The sequence below is a fragment of the Talpa occidentalis genome, unplaced genomic scaffold (genome assembly GCF_014898055.3).
Source record: "Talpa occidentalis isolate TD23 unplaced genomic scaffold, MPIMG_talOcc4v2.1 talOcc4.9, whole genome shotgun sequence".
NCBI lineage: Eukaryota > Metazoa > Chordata > Mammalia > Eulipotyphla > Talpidae > Talpa > Talpa occidentalis.
In genome coordinates, this window is record NW_023605305.1 from 33,856,363 (window position 1) to 33,878,730 (window position 22,368).

General features: G+C 40.1%; 1 protein-coding gene across 2 annotated transcripts; it reads left to right on the forward strand.

Moving 5' to 3' along the window:
• Window positions 1-54: 54 nt before the first annotated feature.
• Window positions 55-17,767, forward strand: LRRC42 (leucine rich repeat containing 42). Of its 2 annotated transcripts, XM_037499204.2 has the most exons (9): window positions 117-259; window positions 1,528-1,560; window positions 5,551-6,037; window positions 10,693-10,824; window positions 11,965-12,083; window positions 13,335-13,423; window positions 13,589-13,702; window positions 16,763-16,847; window positions 17,269-17,767. In XM_037499204.2, exons 3-9 carry the CDS (start codon window positions 5,565-5,567, stop codon window positions 17,541-17,543), a joined length of 1,287 nt encoding a protein of 428 aa, XP_037355101.1. In that variant the 5' UTR covers window positions 117-259; window positions 1,528-1,560; window positions 5,551-5,564; the 3' UTR covers window positions 17,544-17,767. The 2 variants fall into 2 exon arrangements, with proteins under 2 accessions (XP_037355100.1, XP_037355101.1); XM_037499203.1 differs by lacking the exon at window positions 1,528-1,560 and having other exon boundaries at window positions 55-259.
• The last annotated feature ends 4,601 nt before the right edge of the window (window positions 17,768-22,368 follow it).

Below are 22,368 nucleotides of genomic sequence, written 5' to 3' on the forward strand. Positions count from 1 at the left end.
CCAGCCAGCCCCGCCCCTCATGCCGGGGCCCGCGCACGCGCGTCTCCCCTGCCCAGCCTTCGCCCCCGCCCCCGTCAGCCCCGCGGTCTCTCGGCGCCGGGTCGCCCCTGCCCCTCCCTCCTCCTCCCATCCTCGCTCTGACCCACCCTCCCTAGCTTTGTGCCCGGGACGCCGTGCCGCTTCCCTCCGTCAGCCGCGCCGCGGGAGGAGGGAGCCGACACCGAGGAGCTGCCGCTCGCTGCCCGGGGCAGGGGTACAGGTAGGTGGCGGCCGCGGCCGGGCGGCTCGCCGAGCCCCTCGCTGAGCCCGGGGCTGCGTGTGGGGGGAGTGGGGAGGGGAGCTCTGGAGGGACTGGGTGTGGTGGGGTTGCGAGAGGCGTGAGGATGCGGATCTGGGGGTGTGGAGGTGGGTGTAGAGGTGGGCTGGGGTAGGGTGTGGGGGGCTGCGAGACTTGGGGCTGGGAGCCAGGGTGGGAGAAGGGAGAAGGGAGCAGGATTAACTTGGGGAGTCTCGAGGAGGGTCATGCGTGGGAATTGAAAGAGGAATGGAGAATTGCAGGGGGGAGAGGGGGAGGGAATGGGATTTGAGGTGTGCAAAGAGGAAGGGTTCTAGGACTAGCGTAAAAGAAGGGGTGCGGTCTTGGGGGTAGGGAAGAAAGAAGTTGAGGCTACGTGTTGTGAAGTTGGCCGTAAGGAAGCTTGAAGGAAGGGAATTTTGAAGGTTGAGGCCAGAAGAAAGAGATGGATATTGGGGTCTCGGAAAGGGGATCCCAGAGATGGGGAGCCAGGATACACGGTGAAGGACAGGGGGGAGTGCCTGGCTGCTTGATGCGGGGGGTGGGGACGGTGGGGAAGAGGAGGCAGGTGGAGGTGGGGTTGGGTCTGGGGGAGAAAACCGTATTTCAAAAATAGACGTGGAAGAATTGGAAGGACTAGAGGGCTGAGAGGTGGGGCCAGAGGAGCTGGGAGTCGATGGGAGGTGGGGTTAGGATTTTGGGTGTGGAAATTGGATTTTTTTGTGAGAAGCTGGAGAGTTGGAAGGTAGAAAAAGTCTTACGAGTATGAAAGGGTTGGAGAGATTGGCTTGTTCTTGGGAGGAAAGTAGGAAGCTGGGTATGGTGTGAACCCCTCGAGCTTGGGAAAGGAAACAGTGTGGATAAGAAGGCAGGTGGGAGAGTGCAAGTTACAAGAAAAAAGAATAATGAGAAGAGTTAAAAATTGAGAACTAATGGTAGTGACGTGGAACAATGAAGATAAATCCTAAATTGGTTATTGATGGTTTGGAATTAATTTCTGTTCAGGTTTTTATGTTAGAAATTTCCCCAAGAATACTGCATTTTGAAATAAACTAAGGGTGACTGCATCCTTGGATTGAAGACCTAAGATTGACAGTTGTTTTTCTGGTGTGTGTATGTGGGTAATTTCTGCGCTGGCCTAGTAAAGATGGCAGGCCTCAAGCCCAGTCCTGGCTCTGTTCCCACCAACCTTGTCCACTTTTTTTTTTTCCTCTTCCCTGCCCACCCCCTAGCTTGAGCCAGAGAATTCCAGAGGGATCAAACAGGTGGGTGAGATTAATTTTTAAGATTTTTTTTTTTTAATCCTTGAGACTGAGGTCATATTTTTATTCTTGAGACAGCACCATGTAGCGTAAAGAGCTTGCGCTTTAGAGTAATACAGCCTTGAGATTGTTTTCAGCTTTGCCACTTACTCTGTTTCTTCTCTATGTTACTTTGCTCCCTGAGCCTCCTCTTCTGTTAGGTGGCAGTCCTGACCTTATAAGATTGTTGAGCATTACATGAGATCATTTTATAATGTACCTAGCACAGGGCTTGGCAGCTGGCAGGTGCTTAATGGATGGTAGCTCTCACATCCACTATGATCTCTGTGATATATTATTTTTAGGGAATTGTTAACTTTACCTACTAAAGTTAGGTGTTCTCTTTGTCTTGAAATTAGAGAGCCATAGATTCAACTCACAGTTTTAATCCTGTCGCCTACCTCTCAGTCGAATAGTCATGCTTTTTGCTTAGTAAAGTAGCTGCAGGCTCTTAAAAAAGACTGTCATATTTAGTTATTAATCATTTTATTTTGCCTTTTATTCAAGAGTCTATAGGGACCTGAGTTTTTAGTGTGGTATGGTTATATTTTATATTTTATTGTGGTAAGCAAATAGTAAGATATGCACTATTGTATTTTTCTGTGATATTGTATGGGTTGCAAAACTGCCTTTCTGTAGAGGACTGGGAAAGTATCAAATGCCCCTGTTACTCTGTTGATATAAAATCTATCTATGCATAGCTACACTGGACATTGTTACTCTTATAGGAACTAATTAATTGTCCAGTTTGTGTGGGGTTTTGCCTTGGGATAGTACAAACCCCGTCTCCTGAGGGTGTCCATTTATGTTAGGCCACTCTGTAGAACAGCATGCACAATCAGAGCCAAGTACAGAAGCATTGTGTGAAATTCTGTCTGTATTTATGTTTCTTTACTTTGACAAGTTTATTTTTTCCCACTGTTTTATTTTTATTTATTTTAATTAATTTACCTTGACAAGTTTAAGCATTAATTTATTGAATCAGTTTATAGTATAACACAAACTCTCAGGATGCTCATTTTTGGAAGACACAATTTTATTATTAGAACTCATAGGTCACCAGGATTCCCAGAACCAAGGTCAGTTCCTCGAGGACCATAATTGAAGAACAGAGAGGCCTTGGGGCTTCTGAACAAAATATGTGGGCTTACTCTTTGGAAAATACAGATTTTTTTTTCCCATTTAGAAAGAGAATTGGCATTTGATGAGTAATTTAAAGGTAAAATAAGATGTTCCTTGGACACAAAAGCTGTGAGGATTTTGGGCAGGCTGGGTTGGCATCGTTAACAGCTGCTTGTGCCCTCTGCTGGACAGAATCAGACTTTTCTCATCTCTCCCAAAGTGGTCATCCATTCATCCATTGGTCCATTTTACTCCAGAGTTTGTAGAAGGCATTTTTGGAAGTGAGGGTTAGGGGTAATATAGGTTGGGCAGACCCTTTTTCAGTATCTGGGAGTGTATAGTATACTGACCTATTATGTTATCTCCCACAGAATTTGCCTTTCTGCTATTAAAACCATTCCTTTTTAGAGGCAGGCTTGGTAATTTGTAGGTAGACCAGGGCTCAGAATATCCAATCACAGGATTAAAAACCAAAGGCAGTCTGCTTGACTGAAGTTAAAGGGACCAGATGCTTACCCTTACTGGAAGAAAAGCTTAGAAAATAAATGAGGCATCTCCTTAGCAGCAGGCATTGAATACTGGCAAGAATATGGGGTAGAAGAGATGGCACTGTGACAGGAAATTTTATCTGGTTTGTAGATTTGTTCCCAGTAGTACCAGTAGCTATAGACTCCTGTAGTCTGATTTGCTTCTGCCACCTGCAGAAGGGTCTGGCAAGTCAGGGGGAGGATCCTGCAGCTGTTGCCTGGAAGAGGCACTGACTCCTAGCAACAGTTTCAGCAGGCCCTGCAGCTCAGAGCACTAACTCTGTCCTTATGAGATCTGACCCTTCCTCTCATTCAGATCAGCAAATACCTGTTGAGGGCTTATTCAGCATTGTGTTGGGCCTGGGAAAGAGAGAGAATCAAGTAAGTGCCTTCCCTTCAAAAAGGTCACAGCCCTGGAACAAGTGAACAGAGATAGTATACTATTGAAGTACTGTGTAGAAGGATACGCCAGTACTCTGGGAAAACCAGATGGGTACGCACAGTACAGGGGCTTGGGGTGGGATGGTGGGTAAGCTGAGTGTTAATGATGAGTAAGAATTAGCTTGGTCAAGGAAGCAGAGAATGATGTTCAAGCCAAAGTTAGCAGAATGGGCAAAGGGCAGTGGGACCAGCGCGCTCAGCTAACTTATCCAGACTGGTATGACTTGGGCAGAGTGTAGGTCACAAGGACATAAACCAGAAAGGGTGAGGCACTCCGGGAAGGCAGGGCCCTCTTTTCTGATGTGTTTTTACACACATAATTATCCTCCAGAGAAACATGGATAGTACCGGTGCCCACAAACAGGATCACTGTTTGATCTCTAGAGACTCAGCATTTTTGATCACTGACTTGATTGTTTGCTGACACTTTTAAATGGCATCAGAGCTACACCCAACTCTGTATTGATGTAGAAGAGCTGGGTTGGTTCACTCTAAAAGTCTGTCTTAATAGAGATTTTTTTTTTTTTTGAACCTGTTGACATTCTGTTAAACTGTAGAAACATTCATCAAATACTTTCATTTAACATAAAACTTATCTTAGTATATTTTGAAATCTCACAGTAGCTTAAGAAAACAACTATTCCAGTTAGTGGGTGGACACAAAATGTCACCCACATGATTGTATAAATACCCAACTGTTTTTGATATTTTGCTTTACCTCAAAATTGCCCTAGGAGAGCCCTAATAGATACTATTTTTCTAAGCGTTAATAGCTTTCATTTGGCTAGTGTGATAGAGGTCTTTATTTGTAGATCCGAAAACCTCTGTTGCTTGTAAACTTTAAGTCCTACAAATAATCTGCTCATCGACTATAAGGCATGCCTCAGAAATAGTGCTGGCGTACCTTCCAGACCACAGCAATAAAGTGAATATTGTAATAAAGCGAGACACAAATTTTTTGCTTTCCCAGTGCATATAGAAGTTACATTGATACTCTGGTCTGTTAAGTGTGCAGTAGCAGTCTCTCTAAAAACAATGTGTACATACCTTAATTAAATGTGACAGAGACATGGAGTTGCACATTCTGTTGGAAAAATGGCACGAGAAGACTTGCTTGACACAGGGTTGCTCCAAATTTAAAATTTGGTTTTTATAAAATTCAGTATCTGCAGAGAACAATAAAGTGAAATGAAATAAAATGAGGTATGTCAGTATTAATGCCAGAGTTCTATGTTAGGGAGTCTGGATGAATTAAACATTCATCTTCCTCTCAAGGCTCAAAACAATGAACCAAATGCAACAAAGAAGCCAATGAAAGATACCAAGGTAGCAAGAAAATTGTTAATTTCCAGTCTTTGTTTTATGTGTAAACATGTTTTTAAAAACAGAGTAATTCAATATTGTTTGTGACTTGCAAATTAAAAAAAAAGTATTTTTGATGACTGCATAACATTCTATTATATGGGTCTATCATAATTTACTAATAACATTCTTGTCATTGGATGTTTAGGTGATTTCTGATTGTTTTGCTTATATCAACTGTGCTGCCATGACTTTCTTTGTAGATGACTCTATGCCCCCTTCTGTGATAACTTCCTGAGCATGAATTTTAGAAATGAAATTTGAGCTGACTTTTGAAAGAGGAATAGTAGGAGCTCACCAGATAGACCAGAAAGGGAGAGTATAGGACAGGGCATCCTCCAGTGCCAGAGTTCACAGGCAGCTGTTAAGTTATATATTCCCAAACCAGCCATCCATAGCCATGGTCTGCCTGGTAGACAAAGCTCTGGGTACAGCAAGATGAAGTTGTATGTTACAAATGGCATTTTAATTCCATTTGCTTCCCTGTGTCTTGCTTTTACAGTTGCAACCAAGGCAATGTCTTACTACCTCAACTCTGAAAATCACCTAGACCCAGGACCCATCTACGTGCGAGAAAATGGGCAGTTGCACATGGTCAATCTGGCCTTGGATGGTGTCAGGAGTAGTCTGCAGAAGCCAAGGCCTTTCAGACTGTTTCCCAAAGGCTTTTCTGTTGAGCTTTGCATGAACAGGGAAGATGATACTGCACAGAAAGAGAAGACTGATCATTTCATCTTCACATACACACGGGAGGGGAATCTTCGGTACTCTGCCAAATCCCTCTTCAGCCTCGTCCTGGGCTTCATCTCCGACAATGTTGATCACATTGATTCCCTTATTGGCTTTCCTGAGCAGATTGCGGAAAAGCTGTTCTCTGCTGCTGAAGCCAGACAGAAATTCACAGAGCCAGGTGCAGGGCTGAGGGCTTTACAGAAATTCACTGAGGCCTATGGAAGTCTGGTGCTTTGCTCTCTGTGCTTGCGAAACAGGTGGGTGTTCTCATTAGGATACTGAGTATTTTATTGGGTTCATTAATTCAGTCAAGCTCTGGGGTTTAGTGGACTTGGTCACTGCCCCCATCAAATAGCACTTCAATGAAAACTTCAGAACACGAAGTAGTGGGCCATTTTGAGAAATATTAGTCTGTCTTCCACTCCCAGACAACACTTAGCTTTATTTTGAGGACACTGTATAAGAATTAGTTAATTCCCACAGCTCCTCCTTTAAGTAGAATATACTCTTCTACCTACTTTTCTAGTAAGGAAAAAAAAAAAAAAAGAAAAATCAAGATGTGATCTGCCAGTTACCTTTTGGTATGTTCTTGGGATTATGAAAATTAGTAGCCAGAGTTCCCAGTCCTGTTCCATTTTTCAGACCACTAAGTGTATTGAGCACTAGATAAAAGGCAACCTTAAGAGAATGATTAAGATTTTGAGTATCCTGAAGTTTGGAAATTCTCAAATTAAGGTCCTATAACTGACAACAAGGCCTGTTTTTCTAACAAAGTGAATGTTTTCTCTTGTGACTTTACCTTGCTCAGGTACTTTGATTGATTTAAGGTTTTTAATTCTGCAATGATGCAAACACAAAATGTTATAAAGTAAAACATAAATCTCCCTCCTACCCCATCTATTTCTTCTCTTTAAGGCAACTGCTACTGTTAAGTTTCTTTTGACATTCTGGGGCTATTCTGTACATACATACATACATACATACAGATATAACTCTTCCCTTTGTTATGCAAATGATAATACTTTCACTATATTATACCTTGTTTTCTTCACATATTTTAAAAATCATTTACTCATTACTTCTGCAGATTTTTAAAATAGCTGTATAGTATGCCATTACCTGAACTCTTTGGTGAAAAGGCAGCTTGCTGTTAAGATGTACAATTAATTAATATTATCATCCAACCAAACCTAAACAAATCAATATGTAATGAAAAAAGAAGTCTTGCCAGAAAGCATGAGTTAAGTGCATATGCTTAAAAAAAGATAAAGAAGCAGTTTTTATTTAATCAGTTCATAGAATAAGTGATCTCATCCCAGGCCAAATATTGTACTTTAAAAAGAAAACATGAATGCATGTGGTCAAGAATAGAACCATGGACTTGTGAACTGAGTGGGCACCTTGTGAATGCTTTGTTTCTGTGCTATGATTTTTGTGCGTCTGGGGTTGCCACCAGCAGAAAAGAAAAAAAGAATTACCTTGCCTAAATGAAAAAGTTAAGTAATTCTGCATTGTAACTCACACATTTAAAAAATACATTTTACTTCACTTTTATTCCAAGTTATTTATGTTCATTAAGAAAAGATTAGAACAATGAAAGGTAGAATTATGGTGCATACCTTTGTTTTAAAATTATAAAGGCAACATATTTTGGGGGGAAACATAAAACTAATATTAAACCATTCATAGTAATAATTTTCAGATATACTGTCAATAAGTTGTTATATGTTTTTCCCCATCTGCCATTATATCTTATGTATCATGGTATCAGCAGTGCTTTTTATCCATTTGTGCTTTTTGCACATTGTTCCATTGGTCAGATAGCTCATCCATTAGATGAGAATAGCATTATCATTTGCATTTGGCAAAGATACTAATTAGTGTAGCATTTTTGAAAAGCGGCTAGGAACTATGTATCAAGAGTCTTAAAACATCCATACTGTTTGTTTGATCCACTAGTTCTATGTAAGAATCTATTCTGATTTCTAATTTAATGATAAGATGTAGGAACAAATATTTTTACATAATAGTGTTCATTATAGTACTGTTTAAAATAGTGAAAATCTAAAAACAGAGTGTCAAAAAATAGGAAATTGGTTAAGCAAATTGTGGCACTTTCATATGGTAAAATATATAATGATTTAGATAATATTCCAAGGTCATTTAAAATGGGAAATGTTCATTGTATAATAAATGAATTAAGTAACTAAAATTACATCTACTGTATGATCTTAATGTCTGAAAACGGGATTTATATATATATATTATATATAGAAAGAAAAAAACAAACCCACTGAAATGTGATCTAAATGGTGGGGTTGGATCAGGTTTTAATTTTCTGTATAATTTTCCTTATTTTGTTAACTCTTTGAGGAGCATGCAGTTTTTTTTTTTTTTTTTTTTTAAGATTTATTTATTTATGCATACAAGAACCTGGGCACAGGCCAGAGATGTGGGGGGGGGATGAGAGGATTCACCAGAGACACAGTGGGGAACAGAACAGGTGGACTGACTGAAATAAACTGATAAGGGGAGCAGCAGGCAAGACAGGAGAGATCTGCCTCGCCATGTGGGTTGCTTCGTGGTGGCGGGCTGGGGATTGAACTCATGCTGCAGAAGCTTCAGATTGTCGCATTGCTTCATAGTGCAGTGTCTAACCCCCCGCACCACCAGGGAGGCCCAGAGCATGTAGTTTATAGTCAGAAAAATGTAAGAAACTATTTACGGGAAATATAAGAAATCTTTTGGCTCATATTTTGTTGTAACAATTCCACACTGCAGTCTTACTTAGATATAAGCCTAAGATTTCCAATTGTGATTAAAAACTTTCTCTCTTATTGAATCCCCAAAAGAGAACTGGAAGAAGACAGATTTGGGTTTGCTATTGTATCCCAGGGTTGAAGCTACAGTAGCAAAGGTTTTACCAGCACAAAAGGGAATGAGCTTGAAAAAAACAATTGAAAAAATAAGAATTGAGTAGTTACAGACTCTTGTCGTCTTGGGTTTGGGTCACAAAGCTGCCTGTTAGAAGGAGAAGCCAGTGTCTTTGCAATTAAGTTCCACTCCTACAAAAGAGTCTACTCCCTGTGTTGAAATCCCAGTGATGTTTAATGGTACTGCGGGCTGCAGAGAGGCAAGTATGTTTTAAAATATCACCCTGTGTAATTGAAGTAATTATAATAGCTACCATTTAATGAGGGTCCATAAGATGTGATGTACTTCTGGAAAAATGTTTGTAAATTTCTTAACCCTGAAAAAAATAATTATCAGTCTCATTTTATAGCTGGAGAAGTTGAGACTCAGAAAAGTTTAGTAACTTTCTCACAGTTTCACAAATAATAGAACTGTTAAAATTCAAACACCAGTCTAACACTAAAATTTATCTCTGCTCTTTATTGCTTCTCTACTACACTATCCTGGACTTTAAGGGGCAACTTGGAAGACTATTTGCTAGCAAGACCATAGAGCTTTAATTATGTCCTAGATAAGTGTCTGCTAGCTAGCATCTGTGACTTTGCATACTGGTTTTCAGACTTGATTTTTGTAGTGTTTGTTAATTAGATTATACATTGTTGTGTCCTTCACAGATAACCCTTGTTTGAGAATTTCTAAAAATCTTTGGTTAATTGATCAAAGGATGTGCTTTCTTTTCTCTGATTGCCAGTAATCCCCCAAATCCCTATTAACCCACTTCAACTCTCTGATTGGAAGATGGAAAACAGCAGCTTTATTTATAGTGCAATTAAAATACGTCTGAGTAAATAGGGCTCATTTGTATACCCAGCTGAGCTCAGTCACCAGACAGCTTAGAGAGGTGTCAGTGCCCCAGGCCATCTGTACCTAGCTGTCAGGCCAGTGATGAGCTTTAGTGCATCTTACTTGGGTTGGAAAAGAGAGCTAACACCCTCTTACTCTGAGATTACTCCTTCCTGTTTTCAGTAGTTATGATTCTGCTGGCAGAAGAGAGGTGAATGCTTTTAGGTATAATCCCACTGATCCTTGAATACCATTTTACTGTGGAAACTTCTAGACATCCATGAGGAAAGTGGATGAGAAAGGCATGCTCTTGCCATTGTTTACATTCCCTGTTCACTTGGGATCCTTTGCTCTTTGTTTCTTGTCACACCTTTTGCAGCCTTTGTGTTTTTCTAACTGATGTCATGTGAAATAGATGAATAAGTAAAAAACAGGGTGGAGGCCAACCTGGGCTGTGGAATGCCTTTTTGATGTCCTTTTCATCTCCAGAAGCCTCCCTGATGCTCCTTGATAACCGCTTGGCAAGGTGCTCCAGTATAATTAAGTTGTTCTGCTAACAGGTTTGTCTTAATCACCATGTAGATCAGAGTGGGTCCTTGTAGTAGACATGCTGCACTTACTGTTGGTGTGAATTTAGCAGGGTAACAGGCACAGTGGAACGGGAGGCTGCTCAAACTTGTGTTTGAATAGAAAAGATAAAGTGTGGTCTACCAGATGCCTCGCCTATGTTCTTGGGGATGTGGGGGCCAGAGTTCTTAGCCCAGTTTTCAAACCACTAGATAATAAGCGTTAAATAAAAAGCAACCTTAAAAGAATGCTTAAGATTTTGAAGACCCTAAAGTTTGCAAATTATCCAGTAAGACCCAAACACTGACGTTTAGGTCTCTCTACCTTCTAACAAAGCAGATGTTGTTTTTTATTTGCATTTCCTCATACATTTTTATTTATTTGCGGTTTTTATTATACTGTCATACAAAAGACTTGCAAGGCATTCACTAATTAAAAAATTGAGTCTGTGCCTATATAATAATCTGTGAAGTCTGCTTATTGCATAGTACCTTTCCTAATGGAATGTTGATTGTGGCATAAAGTCACAACAGGTAATGTTTTAAAAGAAGGAAAAGAAAAGCTGTTGATTGCTTTCCACACCCCACAGATATCTGGTGATTTCAGAAAAACTTGAGGAGATTAAGTCTTTCCGAGAGCTGACCTGCCTGGATCTTTCCTGTTGCAAACTTGGAGATGAGCATGAACTTCTAGAACATCTCACCAATGAGGCCCTGTCTAGGTATTGACCTGCAACCACCTGCAGATGGATTGTTGTGTTATCTTTTTTACAGGATGATCTAACTGGATCATCTTGAATAATGCCGATTACTTCCCAGTCCTGTATTTGCTAATTTCTTTTTTCTAAAATATTTTCAATCTTCATTTACCTGGTATAAGCAGTATAGTTTGGGCAACTCTTAGGAAAAAAGTCGGTTGGTTATTTTTCTAAATAATCTTTATTTCAGCACATGATACCCACAACTTTCTGGGTTGGGAAAAAAGCTTTTATCCAGTCTGGTTTATTCTAGTAAGAGATGAGAAGTTGTGCAGTTTTCTACAATTACTGTTTTTTAACTATCAGTGAACTATAAATTCTAAAGTGAGCTATTTAAGACAAATCCTTTTCAAAGAAACATAATTTAAATAGTTCAGTTTCTACCATTCACAAATGGTGTTTATGCAGTCTGGCCAGCAGAGAGGAGGCCAGATAGATTCCTTTGTGGTTTCATAAACCCAAGAAGGATAACATATTACAAACCTGAGTCCTGCCTGCTGCCTGGGGCCTGCTTTGGACAGCGATACCTACACACTGCCCTGTACAAAAGTATTTTTGATTGATGTTAGTAAAGATTTAGATTTCTTATGTGTGGGACAGTGGGACTTTAATGGTGCAATTTCAGGTTAGCTGGATAGATTGGGTTATGGGTGTAGCTAAAAACGCAGTCTAAAAATCAAAGATTTATAAGGCTGGTTAAAATTAGAGGATTATATGCTTTGCAAAAATTCTCAAAGGAGTTCTTTAGCAGACTTTGCTGACAGTGTTTTTTGGTTTTCACACAGGATTTGTCAGACATGCAGCTTTTATATTAAATAAGGTATATTTTCCCTCTTAATGAAGTCTTTGTTTACTTCATTTGACCATATACCTTTAGTGCCCTCTGCCACCTGAGATTAGTACTACATGACACTTTGATCCCTTAATTAACCCCTACTTGGTAACTGAAATAGCAACAAAAGAGCTTTAACTCTGTCAAATACTTTGGGTATGAAGTAAGGGGTGGAGAATATTTTGTTTCTTAATGAAATTTATGAAAGCATGTTCTCATACTTAGACTTTCTCAAACTCTAAGTAATTTATTTATGGACTTTGTTTCCGTAGTGTAACTCAGCTTCACCTGAAGGATAATTGTTTATCTGATGCCGGGGTACGGAAAATGACAGCACCAGTTCGAGTGATGAAAAGAGGCCTTGAAAATCTAACATTATTAGACTTATCTTGTAAGTTTTATTAGGAATTATAGATTACTAATGTTGGAAGAATGGCCTTAGAAATCCTTTAATAATTCTTTTTCATTTGGGTGATGATGAAATTGAGAGGTAACTAACTTTCTTAGGTGCCACAAATCAGTGGCAGACAGGACGAAAGCTGGAGACTCTTCACTCCTGGCCAAGTACCTTTCCTGGCATGCTGCCACCTCTTTAGGGTAGGAGAAGCCCTTAGATTCATCCATACCACTCATTCTGCACAGGGCAGCCTTTTATTGTGTCAATGCATATATAAAGGGCATTTGGCTCATCTTTGCTCTCTTTTAATTGCTGGTCCATAGTGTCTGTCAGACAGGTTTTTTTTTTTTTTCCTTTTCTTTTAATCATCATTTATTTTATGAAAATCTGAATGATCTGCAATTGGATGATGTCACGACTAACCGCTTGTTGACTCCAGTGTTAGAAAGTTAATAGAGCTCATTGATGATTTAACTGAGCATTAAATTGAGTATATGATAGGATGACATGTGTCAAAAGAACAGGAGGAGCAGGGGTTTGAGGTCAGGGGATACTCCTTGCTCTGCTACTTTTACTTGCAAGCTGTATGCCTTGAGCAAGTTTTTTGACCTTTGTGAGCCTTGGTATAGCCTCTATAAAATTATGATTATGAATTTCCTCCCTCCCAGTGAAGCATATTCATTCAATAAATGTTTTTGAGCACCTGCTGTGTGTCAGGCACTGTGCTCATGATCTGGAGGACTCAGTGCTCTCTGATATAAGAAGGTAATAATGTGAGAAAAGGATTCTGAAAATTGATGCAAATTAGTAAGAGTAGTAATAGTTTCTTTGTGTACCCTTTAAAAAAAATCCTTTTTTCCTCTAAAGAAATCTTTTTAATTTGGAGGTGAAATGGCCATGAACAACTGAAGGTCTGATGAACCATTTTAAAATATGCTTATGTGTATCCCAGATTAAATTCTTTGCAATAACTACCTGCTTCGTTGGCTTTCTGCTCACATCTCCCACCCCCCAACCCCACCCCCAGCTCCTAGAAAGTTAGAGCTATAAAGGACCTTAAGGGTCATTAGTGTGGCTCCTTCATATTACATGCAGGAAGGATAAGATCTCTGTATTTACTTTACCTTGAAAACTTTACTCAATATTTTATATTTTATCATTGTTTGACTTTTTGTATGAGCTTATTGTTGACATTTAGCAGTAATTATACTATAACAGAATACTGCCTACATTTTTAACACCTAGGTAACCCTGAAATCACAGATGCAGGAATTGGATACCTCTTTTCTTTCAGAAAACTAAACTGCTTAGATATTTCTGGGACTGGGCTCAAGGTAAGACTTTTCTCTCTTCTGTTTTTTTTAAACTCACAATTTGATATTTTCCTTCTGCTAATTGGTGTTTACAGTGGGCTAGTATTTGTTGATGGTGTTTATTTCCTCCTGAAAGCAAGAGTTGACCAGACTCTGCGCACATTCCTGTTGTCTTTCCCTTCCTAGGACATCAAGGCCGTTAAACACAAGCTCCAGACCCACATAGGCCTCGTTCATTCCAAAGTGCCCTTGAAGGAATTTGATCACAGTAACTGCAAGACCGAGGGCTGGGCTGACCAGGTAATAGAGATCTTTCTTCCTTCTGGTTAATACAACTTTTCATTTTAATTCCAAGTATTTTATTCAACACTGTGAACAAGCATTAATCCTTTTGGTATTCCTCGGTTGAATTGTCATTTTCATATCAAATCACAGATGCTTATACCCTCTAACTGATGCAACTGCTTTAGGAAAGGTGTTAGATATTGGTCTTTAAATCTCCTCCTTTGGCCACTAGATTGTACCTTGTCTTCCTGGGCCTGGGAGAAAAAGCCATTTTATAAATGACTGAGAAATAAGTGAAATCTGACCCAACTTCAGAAGGACAGATTTCATTAGCAGCCTGTATATTGAGAAAGGGAATAAGTCACACTGATAAGGATTCAAATTCAACTCTTCCCCTGCTTTGGGGGCAAATTCCTTACCTCTTAGATCTTTAGTGGGGAGATGTCTTTTTCTCATGGAACCTTCTTGTTTTTAACAGCTTGACTGAACTTTAATTCTCATCTTACTGGTTTCCTTGGTTTGGTAAAGTACAGGCTTAAGTAGGAAGTCATGAGGGAACCAAATGATAGAGCGCTAGTAGGTTCCAGCTTGCCTGTGGCTGGTGCCTTTCTCCTTCAGATATTTTAAGCCATTGTTTCTTGGTAAAGCCTAGAGACTCACCATTTTTTAATGACTCCATGTTTGGCTTCAAGCTGTAATGTGTCAGTGGACCTACCCATCTGCCTGATTGTAGCATCACCTACCTATGGGTAAGCAAGAAGAGATGCTGATGAGTCAGTGTTTCAGAAGTACTTTGAAGTTAGTCCACAAATGGGTGCTGAATTAATTACAGTGCATTGCCAGGCACAGTTTGTAGCACTGCATAAATCCTAGATATATCCACTGGTTGGGGACTGGTGTGAGGTGGTCATACAAAGGCTGTGGAGTCAAAGAGACCTGGGTTTGAGATCCTGGTGCAACAGCCCAGTAACTTAGGACATCAGGCAACTTTGAGTCTCTGTTCTTCATCTATACAGTGCAGAAGCCATGAACTCTTCTGCAGAATTTGGTACAGTTGAAGTACAATACCTAGCACCCTGACCTGACAGCAAGTTGATTGGACTCAGTGAAGATTCAGGCCATGTAGGCTCAGCCAGGTCCTAAAGGCTTGGCAGCAGTGCTTCATCTTTTCGTGCTGCTCCCTTATTCTCATGCTCTCATTCTAAGCAGATGGCACAGAAAAGTGAGGCCATCTAGCAGGAGTTGTCTTACTTCCTGAGCTGTCTCAAAACTTCTCCCTTTCTTCAACCATGTTGTTTCTCTTCCTAAAGGGAAACAAGTATTCCACTTCCTTCCAATGATAAGCCCTTTAGATTTTTGTTTGTTTGTTTTGGTTCTCTTTGGTTTCTTCTGTTTTAAATCTCCAGCTTTCTCTAATACTTAACTGATTTTTTTACCTTCTACTGCTCCACCATTTCGTCTTCAGTCTTGCTCTCTGTTGGCTGTCTCCTTTCTGTGTATAAACTCAATACTCAAGTTACTCTTATTCTGACATGTTCACCGTGGCCCAGTGCAGTGTGAATTGTTTTCTGTTCTTACATCTCCCACCTTCTCGTTGCCCACTCAGTTCTTAATGCCCTGTAATCAAGTTCTGGCCTCCACTGCTCTCTTTCTTCACCTTTTTTGGTTTTTCTGTGGTATTGATACATAAATGTACAAGCCTTATTATACTATACTTTTTCTCTTTGGGCTTCTTTTTTGTCTCTCCCCTAACTTGCTAACTTTTTGCCCTAGTTTTTGTGATTTCTCACTTTCTCTTTTCTTCCTATATCTCCACTTACTCTGAGTGTTCTTAGCTGTTCTTAGAACCTTAACTGTTCTCCAGAGTTGATTCCACTTTCTCTCCTACTCTAGACCTGTAAATATCAGTATCAAAAATCTCCATCTGGCACTTCAAATTCAGCTTGTCTAGAACCAAACTCATTTTCTTCTTCCTCGTTCCCTAACAGCTCTTCATATATATGTGTGTGTGTATGTATGTATATATATTAAATATATTAAATATATATTAAATTAAATATATATGGAAATTGAAATATACAGTAGAAAAATGTTAGTAGAAATATGTTTCTCTTTTGTTCACTGAGCCTCCAGATTCAGTTAATCCCTCTTGGCATTCTCTTAGAGGGATTTTTCTATAATCAGGAAAGTGTCACAGAAGAAATAACAACTAATATGTGTTGAATACTTTCTGTGTGCCAGACTCTATGTTATATCTTTTTCCATGTTATCTCAGTTAATTCTCACCAGAACCCAGTGGGGTAGATACTATTATTAATCCCCATTTTACAGATGAAGAGCTTGAGACCCCAAAATTGAATCACTTGCCAAGGGTGCCCAGGCAAGTAAGTGGTGGGGTTAACTCTGAAAACATAGTCCTAAATTCTGTTGTATTGCCTCTATTTTTTTCACTTTTTTATAACTATTTCACTGCATACCATAATGAAAAATACATATATTATAAAGTTTTTACTACTCATGGTATATGTGAAATAATAATTTTATTAATATATAGTTTATGTTCAGCCAAATTTCCAAAAGAATGTTTTACCTTATAATGAAAATATATTTCTAACAGTTTAAAAAATGAAAACTGAGCATGATACTTGTGAGAATATGGAAATGTGGTCATTTTTTATATCTATATATGAGTTGGAGTTAGAGTTGATATATTTCAAGGCATTGAGAATGAATCTAGGAATATGTGAATAGTATGACTTCATTTTTAAATTTTGGTATTAGTTTAAGGATATGCAATTTATTTCTAGCTTGGAATAGAGATGAAAGTAGGGAGTGAGCTTTATGGATTTTTTTCTGAATCAAGCAAATACATTTACCCAACATGTTTGTATTCTGACCAACTCCTGCATTAAAACCAACTCCTACATTAAAACAGAGTTGACTTGGTTCACATTCTTATCATTAATCATCTGAGGTAAGATTATACTACAAGTGTTTATGGAAAAGGAACAGGAAGTCTTGAGATTAAAGACTTGAGATTTTGTTCAGTTTCAAATCTTTCCAAATATATTTCAGATTGTTCTGCAGTGGGAGCGTGTGACTTTGGAAGCTATGAAGCCACGAGAAACTTCAGAGCCTCGGAAGGCAGCACAGCACTTCTGTAAGAAGTTCCCTTTCCCTTGGAGTTTTGCCCTTAGGTTATTTATACCTGTAAACCAGCTAGCATGTCTTTACTCAGTGGGAAATTAGATCACCAAGATTTATAATAAGTTCACACTTAGCTTTTGAGCCCCAGTGACAGGGAAATAACTTGTCAGATGTATATGTGTATATATTTATTTGTATCCTTTCTTGTTTCAAAAAAGATTTGCAGTGGCACAAGAGCAGATAGAATACAAAGATTAGAAATGAAATAACAGTAGCCAAAGGTAGACATGACCGTTGAATGGATAAATAAAATGTACTAATTTTTTTCAACAAAACATAGTATTTACATACAATACAAAGTTATTCAGCCTTCAAAAGGAAGAAGAAAATTTTGACACGTCAACTTACCGCCCTTCCCTCTGTCACTCTTACAGATGGCAAACGGGCTCGAACAGAAGCCCCAGTGAACTGTCCCCTGGCAGACACCCACATAAACTCTTCCGAGAAGCTTCAGTTCTATAAGGAGAAAACCCCAGACTGCCTTGGGCCATTGTTGAAACGAGAAGCTGTCTCAAGCCAGGAGTCAAAGAGGAGCAAGAAGAGAGCTTTTGAGGAGCCAGAGAAGGAGCAGAGTAACTCTTCACAGTCTTCAAAGCAGAAATGCGTGTGTCTCACTGTGGAAGACTGGGACTTGTTAAATTCCTATTGATTGGCAGATATAAGTTGACCTTCCCTCCCCCCCAACTTGATGTATGAAAAGGGGGCTGATGATGTTTTCCTTTTTGTGTGAGTTTACCTATGGCATTAGCCTAGCAAGCAGATATTTCTACTTTTGTGGTGGGGGAGGGGAATGCTTTGGAAGTATGTAATAATTTCTAATGTATATTTTCAATACATAGTAATTTTTTCAAATAAACATTTTGCTGTCCTTAAGTAATTTGGGGGTTAAAATACTAATTTCATTTGTTTTTACTTTTCTAAATGGCTATTAGAAAATTTACATGGCTTGCATTCATGATTTGCATTATATTTCTGTTGGACAGTGCTGCTCTTTCATCCTTAAAGGTTAGCTCAAAATAAGTCTTACTGGCAAATAAAGAATAGAGAGGAATCAAGGAATTAAGAGCATTGGATTGACAGAGTTGATATTTGGAAATACTTTGACATTTAACCAGTATTTTAATAAAGGTAGATCTTAGATCTGATATGTGCTTTATTTGCTATTCAGAGCTAGGCAAGGTGCTGCCTCTGTAAAGGTAGCCCATTGCTCAGATCATATCAAAAGCTCTGATTTCTGAAATTTGAAATTTCTGAAAAGATGAAAAAGGCCAGAAAGATTGTTTTTCTTTGTAGAAGTAGGGTTTGAAAGTGTCATTTCGTGGACAGTAAGCATACTTTGCCAAATTCTTAGTGCAACTAACAGTCAGCATTCCTTGTCAGATTTAGCATATATTGTTAGAAGAGTCTAATTTGATGACCCCCAACTACATCTACCCCCATTGTCATCGTGGTATAATGCTATCAGAAAGTGGCATCTGGAGTTACTCTTCAAACATCCCACCTATTCTGATAATTTGGAAGGCAAATCTTCCTTCAAAGCAATTTCTGATTCTTTCTCTTTTGTAAACACAGTATACTTTTATTTTTTTAAGATTTATTTATTTATGCATACAAGAGCTGGGGTATAGGCCAGAGATGTGGGGGGGGGGGCAGTGAGAGGATTCACCATAGTTGGAGTGGGAAACAGGACAGACTGACTGAAATACACTGTTGTGGGGAGCAGTGGGTGAGACAGGAGAGCTCTGTTTCGCCATGTGGGTTGCTCACTGGCCAGCCAGGGATCAAACTCATTTTGCAGAGGCTACGGATTGCTTCACAGTGCTTAACCCCTTGTGCCACCAGGGAGGCCCACACAGTATACTTTTAAAACTAAGGTTTCATTTTCTTTAATTCTCATTTCAAGGATCTCATTTTCTCCTGGTGATTCCTTAAACAAATATTTCTGGTACTATGTGAACAATTCATTTTAGTCACTCAAATGGAGTTATAAGATCCTAGGCTTTGCTTTGATGATGGAGATGAAGAATTAAGAATGTATGACTAATGGGCCTCCCCGGTGGCGCAGCGGTTGAGCGCTGGGTTGCGAAGCTGCCCGCGGCCTCTGCGGCGCCGGTTCGATCCCCAGCTGCTCCCCGGCCACCGGAGGAGGGTCCCACATGGCGCGCAGACCTCTCCTGCCGCCCGCTGCTCCCCTCAGCAGTGTACTTCGGTCCTTCTGCCTGCTCTGCTCCCCGCTCTGGCTCTGGTGAATTCTCTCACCCTCCCGCGCTTCTGACTGTACCCAGTGCATGTATAAACAAAACAAACAAACAAACAAATAAATAAATAAAACATGCCTCTATTAAAAAAAAAAAAAAAAAAAAAAAAAGAATGTATGACTAGCATATATAGTTGGGATAATTTATGTGTGTTTAATTTATGTGAGGATTAGCCATTTTAGACTTGTTTCTTCTTACAATTCACTTGGTGACTCATGAACTTTAGCAGAATTAGCAATTCTGCTAATCCACAGTTTACTTCTACCTACCTACCTAATGTTTATAAGAAGGAATAAATCACTGTTTCTCAAGAAGTATGGTCTGTGGACCCCTGCCCCAGAATCTCCTGGGATATTTGTTCAAATGAAAATTCTAGGACCCCACCCATATTTACTTTTTTTTTTTTTTTTTAAAGATTTATTTATTTATTTATACAAGCACTGGATACAGTCAGAAGCGTGGAAGGGTGAGAGAATTCACCAGAGCCAGAGCAGGGAGCAGAGCAGGCAGAAGGACCGAAGTACACTGCTGAGGGGAGCAGCGGGCGGCAGGAGAGGTCTGCACGCCATGTGGGATCGAACCCCCGCTGCAGAGGCTGCGGGCAGCTTCACAGCCCAGGGCTTAACCGCTGAGCCACCGGGGATGCCCAACCCTACCCATATTTACTAAATCAGAAGTTTTTAGTTTGTTAAACTTATGAGAGAATATGACATAAGGCCAAGTTTTCATGTGTATGACTTTTTAATGCTGAGCTGTTCATTCATTTGAAAAGGTATTGAGCATTTAACATGTGCCCCGTCCTTGGGACTCAATAGTGAACAATATGAAAGATGATAATTTGCCTTCAAAGAGCTTATATTCAAGCAGGGAGAGACAGACAACAAAGTAGATAGTACACTGAATCAATAAACTAGATTCACATAGTGAAAAGTACTTCAGAGAAAGTAGAACAGTAATGGAGTATTGAGGGCTGGGAATGGGGAATTAATTTAGAATTTTGATTAGGAGATTACCAAAGACCTTTCTGAGGAAATCACAAATTCAGAAATATGAGAAGGAGCTAATCATGTAAACCTCCAGGGATATTCCCAGGGAGCCAGTGGGAGGAGTCCCAGGGGTCTCAGGGAAGAAAGAAACAGTGCAAAAGCTTGAAAAGGGAAATGCTTGGCACATTTGAGAAAAAAGAGTGAAAGTAGGTGACTAGTGTGCCATGAGTAAAAAGTAAAAAATGAGTTTAGGAGAGAGACAAGTGACAGATTATCTAGGCCTGGAATTTGAACTTTAGTGTAATGGGAAGTCACTAAACTCAGATCCCATCTGATTTCAATTTTGAAGAGTTTACCCTTATGTGGAGAATGGAGTATGGCAGATGCAACAGTGGAGCATAAGTCCAATCAGAACCTTTAAAGAAGTCTAGGTGAGAGAGGACAGCTAGGATGGAAGCTGCAGGAGTGAGGATGTGATGGTTTGGATGCAAGACTTGGAGGTAGAGCTGAAAAAACGTTGACACATTTCATGTCAGAATGGGACAGGAGGTGTAAAATCGAAGGTGACTCCTTCCTAAGGTTTTGCTTGCCAGTGGATAGGATAATGGTGTCCATTTACAAAGACAGGAAATGTAGGAGAGGAACAGATTGAGTTGAGAGTGAGTAGGGAAAACAAGATTTGTTTTTAACAAGTTTGAGATGCCTGATAGAATACACAAGTAGGGATTCAGACATAGGTGTCTGGAGTTCTGGAGCAATCAGGACTAAAGTTACCAATAAAGTTGATAAGTTGGTATTCAATAGTGTGGAGTTGATATCTGGATTCATGAATACATGAACTCACCTAGGGAACGTGAAGATAGAAAAAAAGTTCACAGTGAAGATTTGCCAAAATAGGTAACCAAGAGCTGTGAGGTAGAATGTGTTGGATAATGATGTTTGAGTGAGTTTTGTAGGATGAATATGAGTCAGCATATCAGGGCCAAGCATTTCAGGTTCAACGGAGCATAGAAAAGACTGGCAGCATTTCACAGGTTCTCAGGCGTTTCGGGTGGCTGGAGAGTTAGAGTTGAGTGATGAGACTAGAGGAGTCAGCAGGAACTACTGTAGGGAAAGGACTTTACTCTAAAAATCTTAGGGAGCTGAGCAGGAGATCAAAGCAGGGGTGGCAGGGATCTGTGTTAAAGAAAGATGCCTTTGGCTACAAAGTGGAAGCTGACTAGGCGGGGAAGTCTGATGAGGAGTCAGAGGCCTAGAATGTAGGCAGAGGCACATAGCGTGAGGGTGGCAGTGAGGAGTAATGACTGGACTTGTGGAGCATCTGATAGGAGCCGGGCACCCTGCTCGGAGACGGGAATCCATAGTGAATAACACAGACCCCGTTGTGGTGGAGCTTGGTGGTGGAACCGACAGGGTTTGGTGTCCAACCTTTGTGAAAGGAAGTGACCACAGATGGCGTCAAGATTTCTAGCTTGAAATAAGTAGCCACTGAGATGGGGGCACTTCCCACTGAGAGGGGAAGAAGTTCAGGGATAAGATGTATTCAGTTGGGTTTGTAAGGGCTTGAGGAGCCTGTGGGACAACCAGATGGAACTGCCCAGGAGCCTTGATATGTTAGTCTGAGGGTCAAGCGCTGTGAGCCTGGGAGAGGGCTTGGGAAGAAGCCAGGGGTGGGACTAAAAGCAAGCAGGAAAACTAGGTTAAGGACCTGGTATTGTATGCAAAATGTGTCTTTCCTCAGTAGTGTGCAAACTGAGGCTGTGTGATTATTTGGCACACCGACAATCCAAACATGACGCGGGGGTTGGAGTAGACCTTTAAAGTCCTCCAGGCTTAGGAATCGCTTAACACTTATCTGACTTCCCTGATTGTCATAAACAATGTTGTGAGATGGCTGAAGAGAGTATTTTGATTCAATTTATTTTTTTAAAGGCACATTATGCTCATGAGATTAGCAGTCAAAAGGATAATCTTAATAAAATTGCATATCAAGCAAGTGTTGTAGATCTTAAGGAAATCAGTGGCTTAAGTTTTGGATCTATGGTTCCCTGAAATTGTCAAGTCTCCTGGGGAGCCTGTTAAATGTGCAGATAAACTCCACCCCTCCACTGGTCCCAGAAGCCTATATTTTAACTAAGCAATACCCTCTACCCCCTGCCAAGGATCTGATGTCTCAGGTCTCAGGACTCCTCTTTAAGAAACTGGATGAAGATAATGGAATGAGGATGAC

Bases quoted from the DNA above. Each gene is read 5' to 3' on its own strand.
- LRRC42 (XM_037499203.1), top strand. From the start codon at position 5,565: ATGTCTTACTACCTCAACTCTGAAAATCACCTAGACCCAGGACCCATC. The intron at 10,825-11,964 runs GTATTGACCTGC...TTGTTTCCGTAG, and splicing joins ACCAATGAGGCCCTGTCTAG to TGTAACTCAGCTTCACCTGA. The intron at 13,424-13,588 runs GTAAGACTTTTC...TTCCCTTCCTAG, and splicing joins TTTCTGGGACTGGGCTCAAG to GACATCAAGGCCGTTAAACA.